This window comes from Mastigoproctus giganteus, chromosome 6, assembly GCF_048544385.1.
Source record: "Mastigoproctus giganteus isolate SK-2022 chromosome 6, ASM4854438v1, whole genome shotgun sequence".
In the NCBI taxonomy this organism is placed as follows: domain Eukaryota; kingdom Metazoa; phylum Arthropoda; class Arachnida; order Uropygi; family Thelyphonidae; genus Mastigoproctus; species Mastigoproctus giganteus.
The window spans coordinates 50,695,290-50,715,861 of record NC_143580.1 but is presented as its reverse complement, the minus strand read 5'-3'; the positions used below and the strand labels follow the sequence as shown (position 1 = coordinate 50,715,861).

At 36.9% G+C, this 20,572-nt stretch overlaps 1 protein-coding gene across 2 annotated transcripts in view; it reads right to left on the bottom strand.

Annotated features, from left to right (window-relative positions):
* Positions 1 to 20,572, bottom strand: part of LOC150084235 (WD repeat-containing protein 44) — a 380,944-nt gene that overhangs the window by 128,932 nt on the left and 231,440 nt on the right. For both annotated transcript variants that reach the window (XM_090375960.1, XM_090375961.1), the window contains exon 10: positions 15,346 to 15,506. In XM_090375960.1, coding sequence (XP_090232086.1) covers positions 15,346 to 15,506 — 161 coding nt within the window. The remainder of the gene's footprint in view (positions 1 to 15,345; positions 15,507 to 20,572) is intronic.

The window sequence follows — 20,572 nt, the reverse complement described above, 5'->3', positions numbered from 1 at the left end:
TTACATTTCAAATATATAAAATGAATGTTTGTTATACTTCCTTGTTGACTTGTCAGTTCCCCAACCAAGGACCAGCATAGATGAATATAGTCAGTCCTCATATAACACAGTAGTTGTGTTCCTGGAAACCTTCGTGTGATGCAAAATTGTGCAATATAAATAACAGGCCTTATGGGAAAAATTGGGTTAGGTGCCGACCACCCAAGATTGAACACACATTTGTAACCAAAACATTACCAAACACAATAACCGTAAGTATTTTATTATGATTATTACGTAATAAAATATTTCTAATGCTTTTGCTTCTATCGTAAGCAAACTTGTTCTTTGTTTGATCTTTTATCCAAACAGATGACAGACGTTTCATCTCTTCCAATTCGTTGTCTTGATCTAATGGATTTTGTTCCACTGAGTTGTTCCTGCTATGAAAGTTGCTTTTTTCATTTTCTCTCATTCTTTCTAATTGTTCTAGGCATTGCCTCATTAAGCCTGCAGCATGTGCAATATCACATGTTCTTTCATTTTGCTCAGTGTTTCACAATTTCATCGACAGAGGTGGACTGGCCATAAGCCTTACTGAGAAACCCTGGTGGGCCAGAGATCGGTGTGATTTTGGCCATAAACACTGATATGAGGCTGCTACAAGTTTTCCCTGGAAAGAATTTTTGACCCAGTTCGCCTCTGTCTATCAATATTGCTTTTCTTCTTTCAGAACATATAGTATCTTCACTAGGATGCTTCCTCTTCACACTTTGTTCAAATATTTTACTAATTTTTAGAAAATAAAGCACAATTACAGTATAAAATGAACAGAAATGAGGAGGCGTGTTTGATACACATAAACAAAGCCACACACATGTAGCAACTGAATAAACAAAACTGTAAAGACAGAAACACACTATTACCACCTCAGGCTAGCTCACATTTTACTATGCATTTCTGGAGATCACTACATAAAACAATAAAAAAAAAAAAAGTTGCATTCCTGCTAGCAGAATTAGTCATTAGCACTAGCAAAGGCATATGATGCAAGAAAGCAAGGTTATATAGCATTAGCCAAAAAAAACCACACACCCTTCTCATTTCACCCATCCACTCGCTCCAAAATTTGTTTGTCTAGATCTGCCTTGAATCTATTTAAGCTATCAACTTCTACAATGACAGATGGAAGTTTGTTCCAGCAATCAACCACCCGCTGGCTAAAGGCAAACTTCCGCACATCTATTCTACAACTGTCTTTCTCAATTTGAATTTATGCCCTCTCAGGCAATTATTCTGAGCAAGAGAAAGAACCCCATCAGCATTGAGCATGCTCAAACCATTCAAGGCATTATACATCTCAATCAGATCACCTCACAGGTGCCTAGTCTCCAGACACTGTAATTTGCAAAACTTAAGCCTTTCTTTGTAAGAGCAACCCTTTGTTCCATTCACTAATCTTGTTGCCTTTCTATGTACTTGTCCAACAGCTCTACATCCTTCTTAAAATGAGGCCTCCAAACCTGTATACAGTACTCAAGGTGCAGCCTGATCATTGCTTTATACAGGGGGATAATCACCTCCTTATCCCTGCTAGAAAAATTCCTGTATATCATTGACAAGACACCATGAGCTACTCTTGCAGACCATCTACACTGCTCAGAAAACTTCATATCTGCCTGCACAATTACCCTCAGGTCCTTTTCACTCTCTACAACTGTCAGTGTAGTACCACACAGTTGATATGGTACTCTGGGGTTACTGCTTCCCATATGCAGTACTTTACATTTGTCAATGTTAAACTTCAGTTGGCACCTCTCAGCCCATCTGCTCAACTTTTCTAGATCCTGTTGCAGCAGCATACTGTCGTTAGTGTCATTAACAACCCTGCCAACCTTCATATCATCTGCAAACCTGGACATTAAGCCTGATATACCATCATCAATATTATTAATGAATACAGAAAACAACAATGGACCCAACATTGAACCCTGGGGGACTCCACTAATAACATTAATCCACAAAGAGCAGTGTCCATTGATTACCACTTTCTGTCATAAACGGGTAGTAAACTCAGTCCAATTGCATTTGTGAAAAATATAAACAAATACATTTTTAGAATCTTCTCTTCATTCCTATTGTGTTGCGTTCAGTTTGGGGCAATTCCCACGTTTGACTGCCATTTCTTGTAAACACAAAGGCAAATTATGCATAAGCGAATTCGGTTCATGTTATTTATGACACTTTCCTTATTTATAAATCATGTATGATCGAATTCATCTAGTGTAAACGTGTTATATGAGGACTGATTGTACTTTCTTCTTTCATTATTATGAAAGAACTTGCAGAACTCATTCTGTGAAATATCTTATTTCTTTATCTTCAATAATACTGAGAAGTACTGGAAACTTCCTATTTTCCTTTTGATAAATCGATTCATTTCAATTTGGTTCAAAAAACTTCTTTACTAAAGAGTGCTGCTGGATAATAAACTGGTTCTTCAAATATGGTTATATTTATGTTAAGGTTAAATAATATTTAACTTCACATTTCTGAAATTCAGTTGACAACTTGCTATCTGTGAGTCCTGTTTGGAGCCAAACATTCAACTGCAATTAGGCAACACACTTTAGTTTTAGGAATTCACTATGGAAAGTCAGGGGTTTATAAAATATTTGTAGTTGTAACACTTCACTGGATCGTATCAGTAAACAAATCACCTTGACAACACAACAACAGTAGAATGCACAAATGATTCTTCTTTTTTTATCATATGTATATTTCCCCTTTACATAAGTTTCCACTTATGTAAAATTTTCCTTGAATGTTGTGGTCAACTACTGATCAGTTCATCCATCAATCTGTTTTGTTCAGGACTTATTGTCTCTGTGCTCATCTCTCATCTTTTATAATTATGAATGACAAAGAAGGCTGCCTTTACTAATATATGCTGGGATAAGTCTGTCTCTTATTTCTAGACCAGTGTTTCTCAACCTTTTTTTAATTATCACTCCCAAAGGGCTTTTTTAGAAATTCTCCCCCTCCATGAAATTTTAAACAAGAAAATACTTTATACTTACTCTTTTTATTCAATGAGCCTGATGCTTCTTAGCTAAAAGTTCGATGTTCAGTATGATGTTAGTAAGTTTAATTCTAATGTCTCCTCTTCAACATATATCAATTCTGTTTCTATTTTATTTATTGAACTAAAACCACTTTCAGCCATATCAGATGTTGGAAAACAAAGAAGTACTTTGGCCATTTCAGACAACATTGTTGGATAAAGAAGTTTAGTTGTTTCTGATCCCCACAACTCAGCCATTCCATCTGTTTCGAATTTCAAATATTTCCCGTTTTTCAGTGAAGGCTTTTGATATGCATTTGCAGTCTATTGCCGTAATTAATTTCCCTTGAAGTTGTAGTGATACCTCATTAAGTTTTTAAAAAAAATCCACGCCATATAGTATATGTTGTTTTTGTGTTTGCTGATCACCTTTGCTAATTCTGTGTCTCCTTCGCTTTCTAAAAAACTAATCATCATGTCAAAAAGTTTACAAATCTTGTTAAACAGTTTCTTTTAGAAATCCAACTGACTTCTGTATGTAAAAGAAGCCTCACACACTGTTCTTCATTATCAACACAAATTTTCTGAAAATGCAATCATAATTGGTATGTGACTTTATTTTACTGATGGTTTTAATAATTATACAGAGAGACTGATAAAGAACTGGACTAATATTGATTGCAACCAAATGATGTTGGTGCACAATGTAGTGCATTGCAAGAACTTCAGGATATACTTCTTTTAGGTAGGCTATAAAACCTTTATGTCTTCCAACCATGGAGGTAGCACCATCAGTGACACAGGATACCAAATTTTCCCATGGTACTTATTTTTCATCAAACCAAGTTTTTACAGCAAAAATGGATGTTCCAGTACAGTCAGTTTCCATAGATTTTACAAACAACTGTTCTTGCAATTTACAGTCATCATCAAAATAATGAACGTAAGCCATTAGAAGGGTCTTATTGTCAGTAACTGTTTTTTTTTTTTTTTTGATTTGGTAGTTGTTGGCGCATCGGCTTCTGTGGCCATATTGCACCTCCCAAGGTTTTTGCAGTACTTTGATCCAAGCCCGAGGCGGGAATCGAACCCGCGACCTTTGGGTTGCTGGGCAGGTACTTTACCCACTCGGCTAGCCCGGTCGGCGTCAGTAACTGTGTATTCATCAATCTGAACAGAAAATTTTCTAGTTTTTAGTTTGTCAATTAGCTGCTCTTCAATGTTAACTGATATCTCATCGATTCGTCCTCAAATTGAATTGTTGTTCAATGGCAATGCTTTTAAAATACTGGAAAGATTGATCCATCACTGTTGAAATTACAGTCTCCAATGCGGATCGTATAACAGTCTCAGCAACTGTATGAACACTATACAGTTGCTGTTCAGTTTTTGCAATAATTTCTGCAATTTTATAACATGCAATCATTCCATCGTAATTTGTGTGTTCTTCTTAAATAAGAAGTTAACAGTGTTACACTGCTCAAAATTCTGTTTTAAATTTTTAAAATATTCAATATGTTTACCAACTTTATCAAGATATTTCCTTTTTAAGTGATTTAAAAGTCTTGATGGTTTCATAGTTAGTTAGTTATTTGATTTTTAGGAGCATTAGCAACTAAGGCCATATTGCTCCGGGATATGCGGTGGTCATTCCCTGACCTTTCCGTCATCCTCCATATTTAGTGGTGACGGGCTCGAACCCCGGTCTAATCAAGAAGCGTGTGCTACGCACTGCTGCTCCTTCCCACCTGGCTACGGAGGCGCCGATGGTTTCATAACCTCATTTGAAAAAACTATTACACATAAGACACGTGGGCTGTCTTCAGTCGAATGAAGCTTTCAATAAAACCATACGCTAGATATTCATCCAGATGCTGTCGACACTTTTTCTTTCCAACACTTGACATGATTGATGATGGGTTGAATAACTACAAAGAATTAAATAATAAAATATGAACTATTTTCATTTAACTCTCATAGCCCATGTCACTCACAAAAGCACCGCGGATCAAAAATAAACAACTTCCACAAGGAAACAATAAATCAATACTAATTGGCACTTAGAAAGTAGAAACAACAGACCGAAACATTTCCTCATCCCATCCATGCCTCATATATTGATCAATGAAACAAAAGAATAAATAAATAATGCCCATCACACCACTGCCAAGGTCGCAGCTGCCGGAAAGGTACAAATGCAAAGGACTGCGGAGACATTACCTCTGGCATAGGCATTTAATGCCTATGCAAAGGCTGTTGATTTAAATCATGCCCACTATCTTCCTTTTATCAAAATTTCTCACTCACTCCTAAAATAATATACCTATACGTTAAAAATCAGTTGTCTCAGGGGGAAAAAAAACCCAATGAGAGAAATTAAATATTAAGGAGTAGGATATCATCGAGTAGGGTTGAATTTTGGAGGGCCACAAACTATTGAAATACCTATGATTTTTCATAGGTATTTCATTGATTCATTTCAGTTTGGTAAAAAAATACATTCAATACTGAAATGGCTCTCCAAATATAATTATATTTAAGTTTAAGAATATTTAACTCAGTTCTTCCAAAAACTCAGTTGGCAATTTGCTCTTTATGAATTCTCTTTTGAGCCAGCACTCTTTTGATTGCCATAAGGAAATAACGCTTTAGTCTCAGGAACTGGCTACCAAAGGAAGCCTGTGATTTATCAAATTTATTTATTAAGTCATAGAGCTTCTGCTATGGGTGTATTAAATATTTGAAGCTATAATACTTCATTGGATTGTAGCAGTACACAAATCACCTCAATGGCACAACACTGGTAGAAGTTCGCCAATGGTTTTGTTACTGTATGCATAAAATATGTCAGAATCTGTTGCACTTTTATTAACAGTGATGCGTGACATTTGGATGCTTTGTACACTTTGAAATTTGTAATATTACGTAATTTTTTTTAACATGTTTACCTGCTATTCAAATAAGCTTAAAGTTATTTAACTAATATTGCATTTTTCACTGTCTATTGTTAAGATATTTTCTATATAAAACTTTATAATCATTTTTAGAATTCTAAATTACTCACTCGGACCTCTGTTTAACGAACTCCTTTTATAACATTTTTTTTTTTAAAATTCACCTTGGAAGTTACATTTAAAATAGTTTCCGTTGAGCGAAGAAAATTTTCATGTAAAGAACAGATTAGGACAGACTTAACACGAATTAAGACAGCTAACGGGATTACCATTCTACAATTGAGGGGTACTTGTAACACCTATCTGACCACCTGTCCTCCCACATACGGAGAAGTCATGCTGGTCAACAGTGAGCAGATCAAGGGGTATTCCTGATGCTGCCAATGGGCTTCGGTCAACCTTCTACTGCAGTGGTGTCCAACTTTTTACCCCCATGTCAGGCTATCAACCTCTCACCCACTCTCATCCCCTCCCTTCACCTTACACTATATCTTCAAACAGGCCTATGGGGCTGGGAAATTCCATACTGCAATCATTAAAGACCAACACCAGCCAAGGAATTAAAAATTTTACTATAAAAATAAAATATACAGAATATAATGAAATACTGTGATATACTATCGGAAGACTCAAATATTACAATAAATTACAATAAAATAAACTACGATAAAACGTTAAAAATATACTGAAGCAATAAAATTATCTAAAATAAACTGGATTAAAAGCAATAAAACCTGAAGCTTTCGGAGACTGCTGTCTCCTTCTTCAACAGTGTACTATTAGTGCAATGACACATCCTTAAGTAGCAGGCCCATGGCACTCATGCACGTGGTCCATCAGACACGTGGTCGACATTCCCCATGTGAGCATCAGAAACGGAAGTGGCTTGGGAGCGTGTCAAACAGAACCGGTTATCCCGTCTGAGGACAACCGCCTCAAACAGGGGGTGTAAACATATCCCCCCTGTCCCTGTTAATAGTATTACAACTGGATGAACCGATTCGCAAGCTCTCGAGCTACTTGCACTACCAAAATCCATGGGCATGGTCCGTAATGACCGCGTCTTCAGGGGAGATCCGATGCTGTTTCTCCCAGAAATGCTCTGCCACAGCAGAACTCGCATAATTAGCAGTCTTAATAGCAGTCATGGGCTCCCCCCGACGGTCTTTTAAATGTCGCCCCGTCTCTCCCACATAACACTCCTCACAATCTTTTTTATTTTATCGTTAAGGATGTGTCATTGCACTAATAGTACACTGTTGAAGAAGGAGACAGCAGTCTCCGAAAGCTTCAGGTTTTATCGCTTTTAATCCAGTTCATTTTAGATAATTTTATTGCTTTGGTATATTTTTAAGGTTTTATCGCAGTTTATTTTATCGTAATTTATTATAATATTTTAGTCTTCCGATAGTGTATCACAGTATTTCATTATATTCTGCATATTTTATTTTTATAGTAAAATTTTTAATTCCTTGGCTGGTTGGTTGGTCTTTAATTATTGCCGCACCTTACACTAGTTTACTTTTCCTCCCTGGGAAACTCGTTCCCCAGGGAGGGAGGAAGGTGGGCAGATAGTAGGGGAGGCCTTGCCTTACCGCAGCTAGGGACGAGTACCCGGAGGCGGAAGTCCAGGTGATCACTGCTTCCAGGTAGCCAAAAGGCCAATACACAACACTGCTCTACAGAACACACACACAAGCTCATAGAGAAAATTTTTCTGTCCTATCACTTTCTTCCGTGTAGGATGAAAATCTCCTGTGTAGGATTAAAACTTTTTTCCCTCTCTATGCTTCCTTTTCCCCTATCCTAGTTCAACCAATTGGAATTTTTTTTTATTACACAACACACACACACGCTGGCTTGACAGTGTAAAAACTGAACAGAGCAATGAGGCAGAGATTAACTTCTGTTCTAGGAGCTGCCTATACAAAAACACAAACAATTTTCCCATGTAGGGGCCATATTCAAAAAAAATTCAAAATTAGATGATTTCTTTCGTGGACCGCACTGAGTGATTCGAGAAAAATTAGTTTCTTCTTCGATATCTTGCTACACGTAAAAGAAAAACTGAAAATATTCGGAAATTTTATTAAATACAATACACAATTACATTTTCTGAACAAAATTAATTGCTGAACAAAAGTTAATTACCAAAAAAAATTTCTCATGAAATGAGAAATTTTTTTGGTAATTAACAAAATTTAAAATGCTGTTTTAGTTCACTTTTTTCATGGGCTGTAAGTTGGACACCACTGTGAATCAACTGTAAGCAACCTGTTCGAGAATTAGGAGACAGTGATTTTCTTTTACACCGACAAATAATCATCTGTTGTATCGCGGAAGTGGGGTTTTCCCCTGTAAATTTTCCCCATCTCTGTTTACATGGTCACAGTACCTGAATATCTGAATGACACCGACATTTTGGAAAGTTTCAAAAAAAAAAAAAAAAAAAAAAAATTCAAATTTAACAACTAGTTCAAAGAACTAGTGACGAGAGAAGGAAAATGAGGACAACAAAGGTATTAAACCTTCTAAACATGAAATGTTGGCATTTTGTGAAAATGAAGTTAGAAAATTGTCAATTAGGTTACAGTTAAATGAAAGAGATACAATTCGTGGATTTCAGGGGGTACCTAATTGATAAGATGGTTTCAGAAGATTTGAAGTATTTGATGAACGTTACGATACCAATTTCATCGAGTGAATGTGAAGGGTGGTTTTCACAAATGAATCTGATTGTCAGCCCAACCAGAACTTCATTCATGACACAAACAATTTCTTCACTACTAATTTCTTAAAATTATAGACCCACCGCTGACATGCTTCAATCCAGCAATTTTTTTTTTTTTTTTATGTGAAGCCCAAACATGAGAGGTATTAGAACCTTGGGTTGAAAGCACGGTACTAAGTACTAAAAGTCTTGTCTTGTTGGTATTTTATAATTATGACTATTAAAGCAAACAGCCTTGCCTAAATACATGTATGTCGATTCAGGCTTCTTCGGGAACATCATTCAACAACAGACACAAACAGTAAGCAGTCGACATAGTATGTTGGATGAGAACTTAATAAAAATTTGGAATAATCCACAAAAACTTGATTATGAAATTATTTTTACTTATTACTTATTTTACTCACATTTTATTTATTTTTTTACACTTTAATTAATTTTTATATACTTAAATAATAAATTTATGCTTAATAAACTGTGTTAATATACTTAATTTGTTGTTCTTATTCCAAAAACATTATAAAGTAACAATATCAGGAAAAAAAAAATTTGAGAGTACTTTACTTTAATTCTCAATTTTTCCTAATAGCAAAGAATGAGTACCAGCACCTATTTTTTTTACAAAAAAAAAAAAAAAAAAAAAAAGCACTGTACTGGTCAGTCTGTCATCCATCACTCTGTCATGTTTTGTCTCTGTACTCTTGTTGGTATTTTATAATTATGATTGATAAGCAAAACAACCTTGCCTAAATTAATGAGAGGGAATGGCAGCATTTTGGCTCATATTTTTTATACTAATGGCAATATGAGTTAGCATTAGCAGAGGCATATGATGCAAGAAAGCAAGCTTATTCAGCATCAGCCAAAAAAAAAAAAAAAAAAAAAACAACCACTACTCCCATTTCACCCCTCCGTTCGTTCGAAATACCTGTCCAGCTGAGCCTTAAATTTGTTTAGGCTATCAACTTCAACAACAAGCGATGGGAGTCTATTCCACAAACCAACTGCCCGCTGGCTAAAGGCAAATTTCCGCACATCTATCCGACATCCGTCCTTCCTCAATTTGAATTTATGCCCTCTCAGGTGATTATTCTGAGCAAGAGGAAGAATCCCATCGGCATTGAGCATGCTCAAGCCATTCAAAGCCTTATACACCTCTATCAGATCACCTCGCCGATGCCTAGTCTCCAGGCTCTGTAATTTGCAAAACTTAAGCCTTTCTTCGTAAGAGCAACCCTTTGTTCCATTCACTAATCTTGTTGCCCTTCTCTGTACTCGTTCCAGCAGCTCTACATCCTTCTTGAAATGAGGCCTCCAGACCTGTATACAGTACTCAAGGTGTGGCCTGACCAATGCCTTATACAAGGGAATAATCACATCCCTGTCCCTGCTAGAAAAATTCCTGTATATCATTGACAAGACACCATGAGCTACTCTTGCAGCTCGTCTGCACTGCTCAGAGAACTTCATATCTGCCTGCACAATTACCCCCAGGTCCTTTTCATTCTCTACCACTGTCAGCGTAGTACCACAGAGTTGATACGTTGATCTGGGGTTACTGTTTCCCATATGTAGTACTTTACATTTGTCAATGTTAAACTTCATTTGCCACCTCTCAGCCCATCTGCTCAACCTTTCCAGATCCTGTTGCAGCAGCATAGTATCAGTAGTGTCCTTAACAACCCTGCCAACCTTGGTATCGTCTGCAAACTTGGACATTAAGCCTGATACACCATCATCAATATCATTTATAAATACAGAAAACAACAATGGACCCAACACTGAACCCTGAGGAACTCCACTAATAACATTAGTCCATGTTGAGCAGTGTCCATTGATTACCACTCTCTGTCTTCTGCCACTCAACCATCCCTTTATCCATAGCAGCAATTTGCCTCCAATGCCACACTTCTCCAATTTGTGCAGCAGTCTTCCATGCGCAACAGTATCAAAAGCCTTTCTAAGATCCAAATATATAATATCAAAGTTATTCCCTGCATCCAGTTCTTTTGTGACTACATCATAGTATCCAATCAAATTGGTCAGACAAGACCTGCCCTTAACAAAACCATGCTGTGTCTGAGCTATAACTGAATTCTTGTCCAGATGATCCTGCAGTGCTTCTTTAACCAGTGCCTCCATTAATTTTCCTGGAACCGAAGTTAAACTAACAGGTCTATAATTACTTGTGTCAGCCTTTGATCCTCCTTTGTGAATTGGGGTTACATTTGCACATCTCAAGTCCATGGGTACCTCCCCTGAGTCCAAAGAAGTTCTCATAATTATGGCTAGGGGTTTGCTTACTTCCTTTGCTGCCTCCTTTAATATAACTGGATAGATCCCATCCACCCCGGGTGCCTTTTTTATGTTTATCCTCAACAATTTCTCCTCCACTTTCTTCTCAGTTAATAGAAAATCATGTAGCTCACTGCCAATGTTTACTTCACCTACGACATTCCCCTTCCTGAATAACTCCTCATGTGTGAATGTAGATGCAAAATACGCGTTTAGATTGTTAGCCACCTGAGCTGGATCCTCAACTGTTGAACCATCAACATCCAGTGGACCAATCTGATTCATCCCTTTCCTTCTTGAGTTTAAATAGGTAAAGAACTCTTTTCTGTTTTTCTTTGCATCCTTTGCCAAGGATTTCTCATAATCTGCCTTTGCCTGCCTAATCTCCTTTGTGACTTGGTTACAGACCAACTTATATCTATCATAGGCTTCCATGTCACCCATTAATTTGTATGTATCCCATGCATTTTTCTTCTCTGCCATATGTCTCATTAGTTCATCTGACAACCATTTAGGGCTGAACCTTGAACAATATTTCTTGGTTGGTATGTAAAGCCTGGTAGCTTCCAAGATTAGTTCCTTGAATGCTTCCCATTTTGAATTTGCTGTTGGTAACATCATCAGTTGGTCCCACTGTATAGAATTTAAATACTGTCTCAGACCATCATAGTCGCCTTTACGAAAGCAAAAACCCTTCCCTTTACCTCTGATGGTAGTTACCTCCTTGAGTAAATCCCACTTCAGCACACTGTGATCACTGCCACCCAGTGGTTCCTTTATCTACAGATTCCTAATGCATGAAGAATCACTACTGGTAATCAAATCATGAGTATTACTCCCTCTAGTTGCCTCCCGAACATGCTGGTGTAGAAAACAATCATCCAATAAATCCACAAAAGCCTTGCTAGTGTGTGAGTGACCAACCCACAAATTCCAGTCAATATCTGAAAAGTTAAAATCCCCCATTATAAGACATTCTGATTTACTGGCCCATTCTATTTCCCTGTACAGTATCTTATTATACTCATCAGAGTCATTAGGCCTATAGCACACTCCTACTGTCAATTTTGATTTACCTATGCTTATGTCACACCAAACTGACTCGACACTGCCCTGTCCATCAATGTCGACTGGTTTCATTTCCTTGGATTTTATGTGTTTTTTAACTAATAGCATAACCCCTCCTCCCCTCCTGTCCTGTCTATCCTTTCTATACACATTGTACTCCCCAAATTCCAGTTCTGCATTCCTTATATCTGTGTGACACCACGTCTCTGATATCCCAACAATATCTGCCTTTGATGTTTTGAGCAATACCTCAAATTCATCAAATTTATTTACTAAACTCCTAGCATTGGTGTACACACAAGTATACATGCACCTGTTTCTATTCTTAGCTACCCTAACACAACCCATGTGTTTATTTGTACCGCAATGACTTCCAGCAGTCTCTGAAATATCCTGCATCTTGTTTTTCAGGCTTCTGCTCATTCCAATAGAAGCAGTGCAAGAATCTCTTTCACCTCTGCCAGTGGCTACTGTTAATCCATTAATCTTTGTCTCCCAACAAGCTAGCAGTTTTCCGACCCACCTAACACTGCCTCGATAGCATCAGCAAATATTCTTGCACCCTTTCTATTTAAGTGTATCCCATCCCTGTAGAAGCAATCTCTCCTGTTAACAAGTACATTCCAGGCTGAAAAAAATTCTACCCCTTGAGCCTTGCACAATCTTTCCAGGGCCGAATTGATCGACAAGGCTCTCATCATATACTCCCTCCTATCGTGTCTGCGCAGAATTGCAGACACTTTCAAATTCAACCCTACTTCACGGCTTTTTCTCAACAGTAACCTGTACTTGTTAAGTAATTCCGCTGGTCTCCTACTCTTAATATCATTAGTGCCAATGTGTACAACTATATCACCTTTTGTGCCCTTAAAAGATGATATCTGCTCTACAACGTCATCAACCTTTGCCCCTGGCAGACATACCCTGGTCCTGTTCCACCTATCCTTTTTACAAAGCATGTTCCCCGTTTCCCTGACAATAGAGTCACCAACAACTACTAGTTCCTGTGGGACCAGCGCATTCTGCCTTGGGGGCTGCCTCTGTGTTGCAAGATTACCAAGTGCAAGCTCTGGCGTTGATGTGGGCAGCTGAGAGCTTGATGGGCCCCTCAATTTATTTCCTTCGAGGGCATCCACCCTGTCCTTCAAGGTCTCATATAGGCCCATAACAACGCCGAGTTGTCGCCTAATTTCCTTGCACTCCTTGCATCGTGCACACACAAAGACATCGCCCATGGCAGTATCATGTCCCGTACCCGATTGCTCCGCAAACATCAAGCAAACAGTGCATCTTAAAAGGCTGTGATTCAGAGGTCAACTGCCTCCCTCAGTTCTCCCCTGAGTCACAGCACTCCCATTAGCTTGAGCCTTTTGCTTTGCTGCTCTGGTCAGAGTCATGATTTCGATTTAAATGTCAATAAAATTACAATTTCAGAACAAAATTAAAACCTTAAACTTGTATCTTAACACAGTTATAACGCTATATTTATTTTTCAGTATCGAGTGTTATCTACGAGTTCCCTTTATATAACTTCCGTATCAAGTATGTATTAATTATTTGTTACGTTTGTACTCTAAGTCGTTATATATATATATAGTTAAAAGTACAATTTAATTGACAATGAAGTTTAACAAGATTAATAGATCTACTGATTAATTGATAATATTATATTATGCACTATACTATACAAAGCTAATGCTATCGAATTCCGGATATGCTGTATTGCGTTTCAGTAATGAGTGTTATCTACGAAATTCCTTTATATAACTTCCGTATCAAGTTATGTATTAATTATTTATTTTTACTAATTATTTATGTTCCGTAACCTAAGTGGTTATATGTATAGTTAAATGTACAATTTAATTGCCAATGAAGTTCGACAAGATTAATAGATTTTACTGATTAATTTTCACGTAACAATGGCGGCTGTTTATGAACGGTAAACTGGATTTGATACCCTTTCCGATACTAAGTAATACCTACAAATCTCTATCTAAGTTACTTTAACTTTAAGTACCGTAAATAGGAATATAAAGCTACTCTAGAAATAAGTTAATATGTCAATTTAAACTAATAAAGCAGAAAATAAATCAGAAAAAACTTCTCTGTTCCAAGAGCGGCAGAAAGGCACGTCCGCACAGGAAACTCTCGTCCTCAAACTCTGAGTTGGAGGAGTTACCATCCCATATATTTATTTGCTTGGAAAATAAATCTCTAATACTATTAATTTTGAATAAACTTTAAGTTATTTTATTAATCTTTGTTTTTTAAATTTAGAGAGAGTATCCTCCCTGGCCATAACATGTACACTGCATTGTAAATAAAAAACCTGAATAATAAAATTTGCTTTCTACTTTTTATGTCTAAGTGAACAATCACCGCAAACCATTCTCAAGTGTTTATTATAACCATATTTGTTAATGACAATAAGAAGTAACCAGAATTTCTGTTTTAACATATTTGTTGCAAAAAGAAAAACATCGAGAAGAGATCAAATCAAGTCAGAATGATGTTTGCTGTAATCATATACCCAGAGAGGTTGGCATCTATGCCAACACAAATTTCACAGCTCACCCTATGTAGCAGTAACAGTACATTAGAAGTTGGTACAGGTTGGACTGAAATTTATGGACTCTCAACATGGGATGGTGGTTGAATGACAGAAAATTAACCTGTGTGTGTGTGTGTGTGTGTGTGTGTGTGTGTGTGTGTGTGTGTGTGTGTGTGTGTGTGTACACAACTGCAACTTTTCCAATACTTCAATACTCCAAAAATCTATCTTTGAATAACATTCAGTAGCAGACATTATTCAGAGATAAAAGATAGATGGCTACTTTGCAGGAGGAATGGAAGTGAATTCTGGTCAAGACCTACTGAAGTTGATAGAAAATACGTCCAGGAGGGAGAAGCTGTGCCAAAGGTGGCCCTATTACATAATGGGTTTTTAAATTAAAAGTCTGTTTTGCAACTACCTTTGGTCATATTGTGTATGTAATTCTTCTATTTCATTAGTCTTACAGTTTATTCCTTAATCATCTGCAATTCTGAAACTGAATAATAAGCAAATCTTTATGACAAAACATCTGCACACTGAAATGACTTGAATGGAAAACTTTTTGCCTCATCTCACAAAAAGGCATTATAATTCTTTATTAACAGCTTTTAAACTTAGTGTTCAACTTCTAAACAATTATTCTAAACCTAGTTGAATAAAATTGAGTGATAAAAAGATACAAATAGATACAAAAAGTTACCTGTCTTTGGCTATTTACTTCTTGCACAAGTCGTATTCCTTCAAATTCAGATGGCCCCTTATGGCTACTTGATACTTTAACTTTTAAAACAGAACGGGCATCTGCTGATATTTCTTCTTCACTAGTATCAATATCTTCATTATGTCTTGAATGATTGTATACTGGAAAGAAAGATCAATTTTATGTAGAAACATTACAGAAAGAATAATATATTCAGTCCACAAATGAAAGAATAATTTAATAATATATTTCAAACTATACCTTTATTTCTTTTTAATTCATATAGAATACAAATAATGTATGAAAATCTACTCTTACTTAAAGAGTAGATTTTCATACATTATGAGCTTTTCTTTTCTAGCTTTTATTTAATATTCTTTGAATTCTGTGAGCATGTATAATTAAATTGTTCCCTATCCTTATTTTTTTTTTTATGATCCTCAAAGTTAGCACGTACACTTTCTTTTCTTTGAATAAAACAAACTGATTTCTCAATGTTCATAGTTTAATTACAAGCAGTGACTAATGCACAGGACATTTAAAGTTCTCCAGCGAATTTGTTATTTCTTGATTTCATCATTTTTTTAACACTGACTCAAAAGCTGAAGGTCTGTGATGTTTAAATTCACTGCAGAAAAGAGAATTATACTCTTTCAAAACAATTAGAGAAACTGAAATATTGATTACATAGACATAATTTGACAGTTTCTGTATGCTTATATAAACGTTTATCATACTATAGTGAAGATTAATAAATACATAGAAGCAGCTTAACACTACAGTTACTTATGCAATGATAAATGTCATCAACACAGCTGTTGAAGGTACAACTGCCACCTTCACCTCCTCTCTGATTCTTTTCAATCAACAGGAAATCTCCAGTCAACATAATTCACTGGATTCACAGCTTGCAAAGCCATTTATAGACAAAGTTTAGTCAAGTGAAACTGGATGTCATCAAGTGTGCAGAGCATCATATGGTATCACCTGTTAATGACACTGTATAACCCTCCAAGTATCCAGAGAGACTGAACAGAATGAAGAAGCCAAAGTCATGGCTGTCTTACAACAATTTCTCCATAAATGACTGTTATGCAACTACATAATAAGTTCTCTGCAAACGCAGGAAAACATTAAACCAGAACACAAACTCATATTTAGTGATTAGTGATACTCAGTTTTTGTGCATCACTAAAAGCATACCAGTAAACTAAAACTATGTTTTAGTCTACTGGTATGCTTTTCTATTCTGCTAACCACAGCAATCCAAATATTTACAAAGAATTGCAGTTAGTACCTGTTTATAAGAAAAGACAACAGTGAAAAAGAAAACCCCTGCCTTTTGTTTTTTTTATTGCAGAGGCAGCATTATACATAATATGCTTAAGTTAATAATCTTGAAGTCAAAATAATCCCCAACAGAGATATGAACTTTCCTGAAAATCTGAGTGTCATTGAAGATGAGAATAGGAGCAATAGATGCTTTTTTTGAAAAATTTATTTCACAAATGTATATAAAAGCTTATTCCAACCATCAATTAGTCTCTAGTTGAATGCACATTTCCATACATCTATTTTTATTGTACAATGAGAAAAATTGACACTACTGTTGTACAAGCCCTTCACAGCCAGAATTGCCAGGAGTTAAAAAAATAATGTTTAGATGGGATACAAACTTGGGTCCATACACTCTATGGGTAATTGCCTAAACTACAGGGCTACCTTTTTCATTTTAAATTTATGCCACTTTGTGCATGTGTGTATGTGCCATCTGAGAAAGTGTAAAGAAGCTATCAGCATTTAATTTACTCAACACTTAAAGCCTTTACACACACTTCAGTAAGTTCACAATGCAGATGCCTAGTTTCCATGGAACTCACACTTTGGGATCCTACCAAGCAGATCAAAAGGACAGGAGTGAGGAACAGAATGAGCCATTGTGTTGGAATTATTATTTTTATTATTATTTCACAATGGTCATGGGGCTCTCACCAGACATTCTGTCAGGTATGTCAAACCTGGACTTGTTACTTGGGAGTCTAAAATGGCAATGGAACTAATATTTAGTGTTAGTAGAGGCACATGATGCAAGAAAGCTAGCTTATACAGCTTCAGCCAAAAAAAAAAAAAAAAAAAAAAAAACCATTCCCATTTCACTGATCCATTCATTCCAAATGTTTGTCTAGATCTGCCTTGAATTTATTTAAGCTATCAACTCCCACAACAACAGAAGGAAGTTTGTTCCAGCAATCAACTACCTGCTGACTAAAGACAAACTTCTATACATCTATGCTATAACTGTCTTTCCTCAGTTTGAATCTATGCCCCCTCAGGTTTGTAATCTGAGCAAGAGAAAAATCCCATCAGCATTAAGCCTGCTCAATCCATTCAAGGCTTTATACACCTCAATTAGATCGCCTCGCAGGTGCCTAGTCTCCAGAAGCTGCAATTTGCAGAATTTAAGCCTTTCTTCATAAGAGCAACTCTTTGTTCCCTTCACTACTCTGAGTGTAACACCACATAGTTGGTACATTTCTATGGGGTTACTGCTACCCATATACAGTACCCATACACTTTTCCAGATCCTGTTGCAGCAGCAGCATACTGTCATTAACAACCCTGCCAATCTTTGTATCATCTACAAACTTTAACATTAAGCTTGATATACCTTCATCAATATCATTTATAAATATACAAAACAACAATAGGCCCAATACTGAACCCTGAGGGACACCACTAATAACATTAGTCCATGTAGAGCAGTACCCATTGACCACCACTCTGTCTTCTCAAACTCAACCATCCTTTTATCCATTGTAGCAACTTGCCTTTAATGCCATATTGCTCCAATTTGTACAGTAGTCTTCCATGTGCAACAGTATCAAAAGCCTTCCTGAAATCCATATATATGATATCAAAATTATTTTTTGCATCCAGTTCCTTTGTGACTACATCATAATATCCAATCATATTGGTCAGACAAGACTTCCCCTTGACAAACCTATGCTGTGTCTGAATTATTGTTGCAGTCTTGTTTAAATGATCCTGCAATGCTGCTTTAACCAGTGACTCCATTATTTTTCCCTGTGCCAGAAGTTAAACTAGCAGGTCTGTAATTACTCGTGTCACCTTTTGATCCCTTAGTGAATTGGGGATACATTTGCACATCTCTAGTCCGTAGGGACTTCTGAGTCCAAGGATTCTCCCATAATTATGGCTAAGGGTTGCTTTATGTAAATTTCTTAATAGTGAGGAAATTTTCCTTGATGATTTTAATGTTCATAACTCCAGCTGCCATCAATTTTCTAGTTACATGGACATAGTATGCTGAGATTCTAAGATTTTATGATCACTAATGACCTTTCACAACTGTTCACTTATCTAACAGAATACTGGCAAATTCTATCTACCCACTCAACACCCTTGATCCTTTTTTTCACTAACAAACCTTCAAAGTACACAGTCTAAATGGGCACCTAGGTACCTCAAATCATAATTTATAGTGTCTGCTCTAAAGGAGCTCCCCACTGTCTCTTTCTCCCACATGGCCATTATTTGCCTTTCTTGTAACGTATTGTTTCACATAACAAGTCTTCACACTGCAGCAGAAACAATGTCTGTATCACAGATACAGACATTGTTTCTGTATCTGTGATACAGACTGCAGCAGAAACAATGTCTGTATCAGTTTCTGCTGCACATCTTTTCATATAGCTACTTCCATAGGCACTGTTTGAATTGGCACCTGTAATTTCCTCACTTTCTTCCAAACTTGCCTGAACACATACTAAAATTATGCCATCATCCATTCACTCTCCAACTCCTAACTCACAGCACAAACTTTTCTTCTTATTATTATCCCTTCTAGATCTGTTTTGCTGAACAATCTTCCTTCACATTTCTTAACCGAAAATTACAATCTACAGAAATTTAAGTCTAAAGCCAACAAGTACCCTTTGTATTCTCAGTTTTCAACTCATCCACAGTACTATAGGTTTGTGGTTTTTATTTAAATAAAAATAAATAAATAAAATAAGTGCCTGAGGTTTACAGACATTGATACTGTGACTGGTTTTCAAGTATCAATGTCATAATATTTTACATTATTTGGCTTTGGTGTTTTCAGGGGAACCAGCCTAAATTTGTTTATAATAGCTCATAAATTATGCCATATTAGCTTTCTATTTAAAGTATTCAAATTTTTTTTGTCCTTGAGGTTGTCACAGACATTCTCTCAGATATGCCAGACAAGCTGTTCTTGCTACCTGGGAGTCTAAAACGCTGATGGAACTGATATTCGGGTGACACTCAAGTCAAAGTGGACCCAATTTCGGCGAAGTCCAGACGGTCTATGACAGCCAAATCCTCTGCTTGCACCTTCACGATGGTGGGACTGTTAGTAATCCTGGGTATAACCTTCATGAACAAGTACATGGTGGGTGACCACCCAGGTGTGAACCAACGTAAGCAGGGGTCGAGGTGTGGCGCCCACACCATATGGAGGAACGCCGCCCCTCTATGTTACCAGGCAGTACTAGGTGGTAGATGACTCTCATCAACCGGTGAAATACCACCACTTTGCTTATTGGAGGCTTGAAGTGGTGGAACCCATGTTTAGTCACTAGAGCTAAGTTCCGGCCAACCCTTCCCTATCTCTTCCATCATGCAGTATGATTGATGATTTTTGAGGTTATGATGAATGTCGTGGCGAGATCCAATATTCCTTACATTTCGAGGATACAGCTCTAAAACGGTGTTCGCAGGCCAGCCGCTAGTTAGTACACCGGACTGAACCTATTGGTAACTCTCTAGGAAGCTTCCGGATCAGCTAGTGTATACGGGGAGCATTGTCGAGGCCACGTTATGTCAAGGATCTGGGTATATTCTTACCACATGTACGCCATATCCAAAAATTTCATTACTTCATACAGCATGTCCCACCCACTTTTTCTTACTATTGAATACACCATGAATTGTCAAAATAATAGAGCAAGCTTATCTGCGAAAAGATCTAAACCTCCCAAGGACTTCCTAATTCATTTCACAAATATACGTGGTCTCAATTCTAATCTCAACGATGTCCATTTCCACTTGCAGTCTTCCAAACCCCATGTACTTTTTTTGACTGAATCTCAGTTATCAGTTGATTCAACTACTGCTCATCTCAGATGTCCAAATTAGCATTAGTAGAGGCATTTGATGCAAGAAAGCAAGCTTATGCAGCATC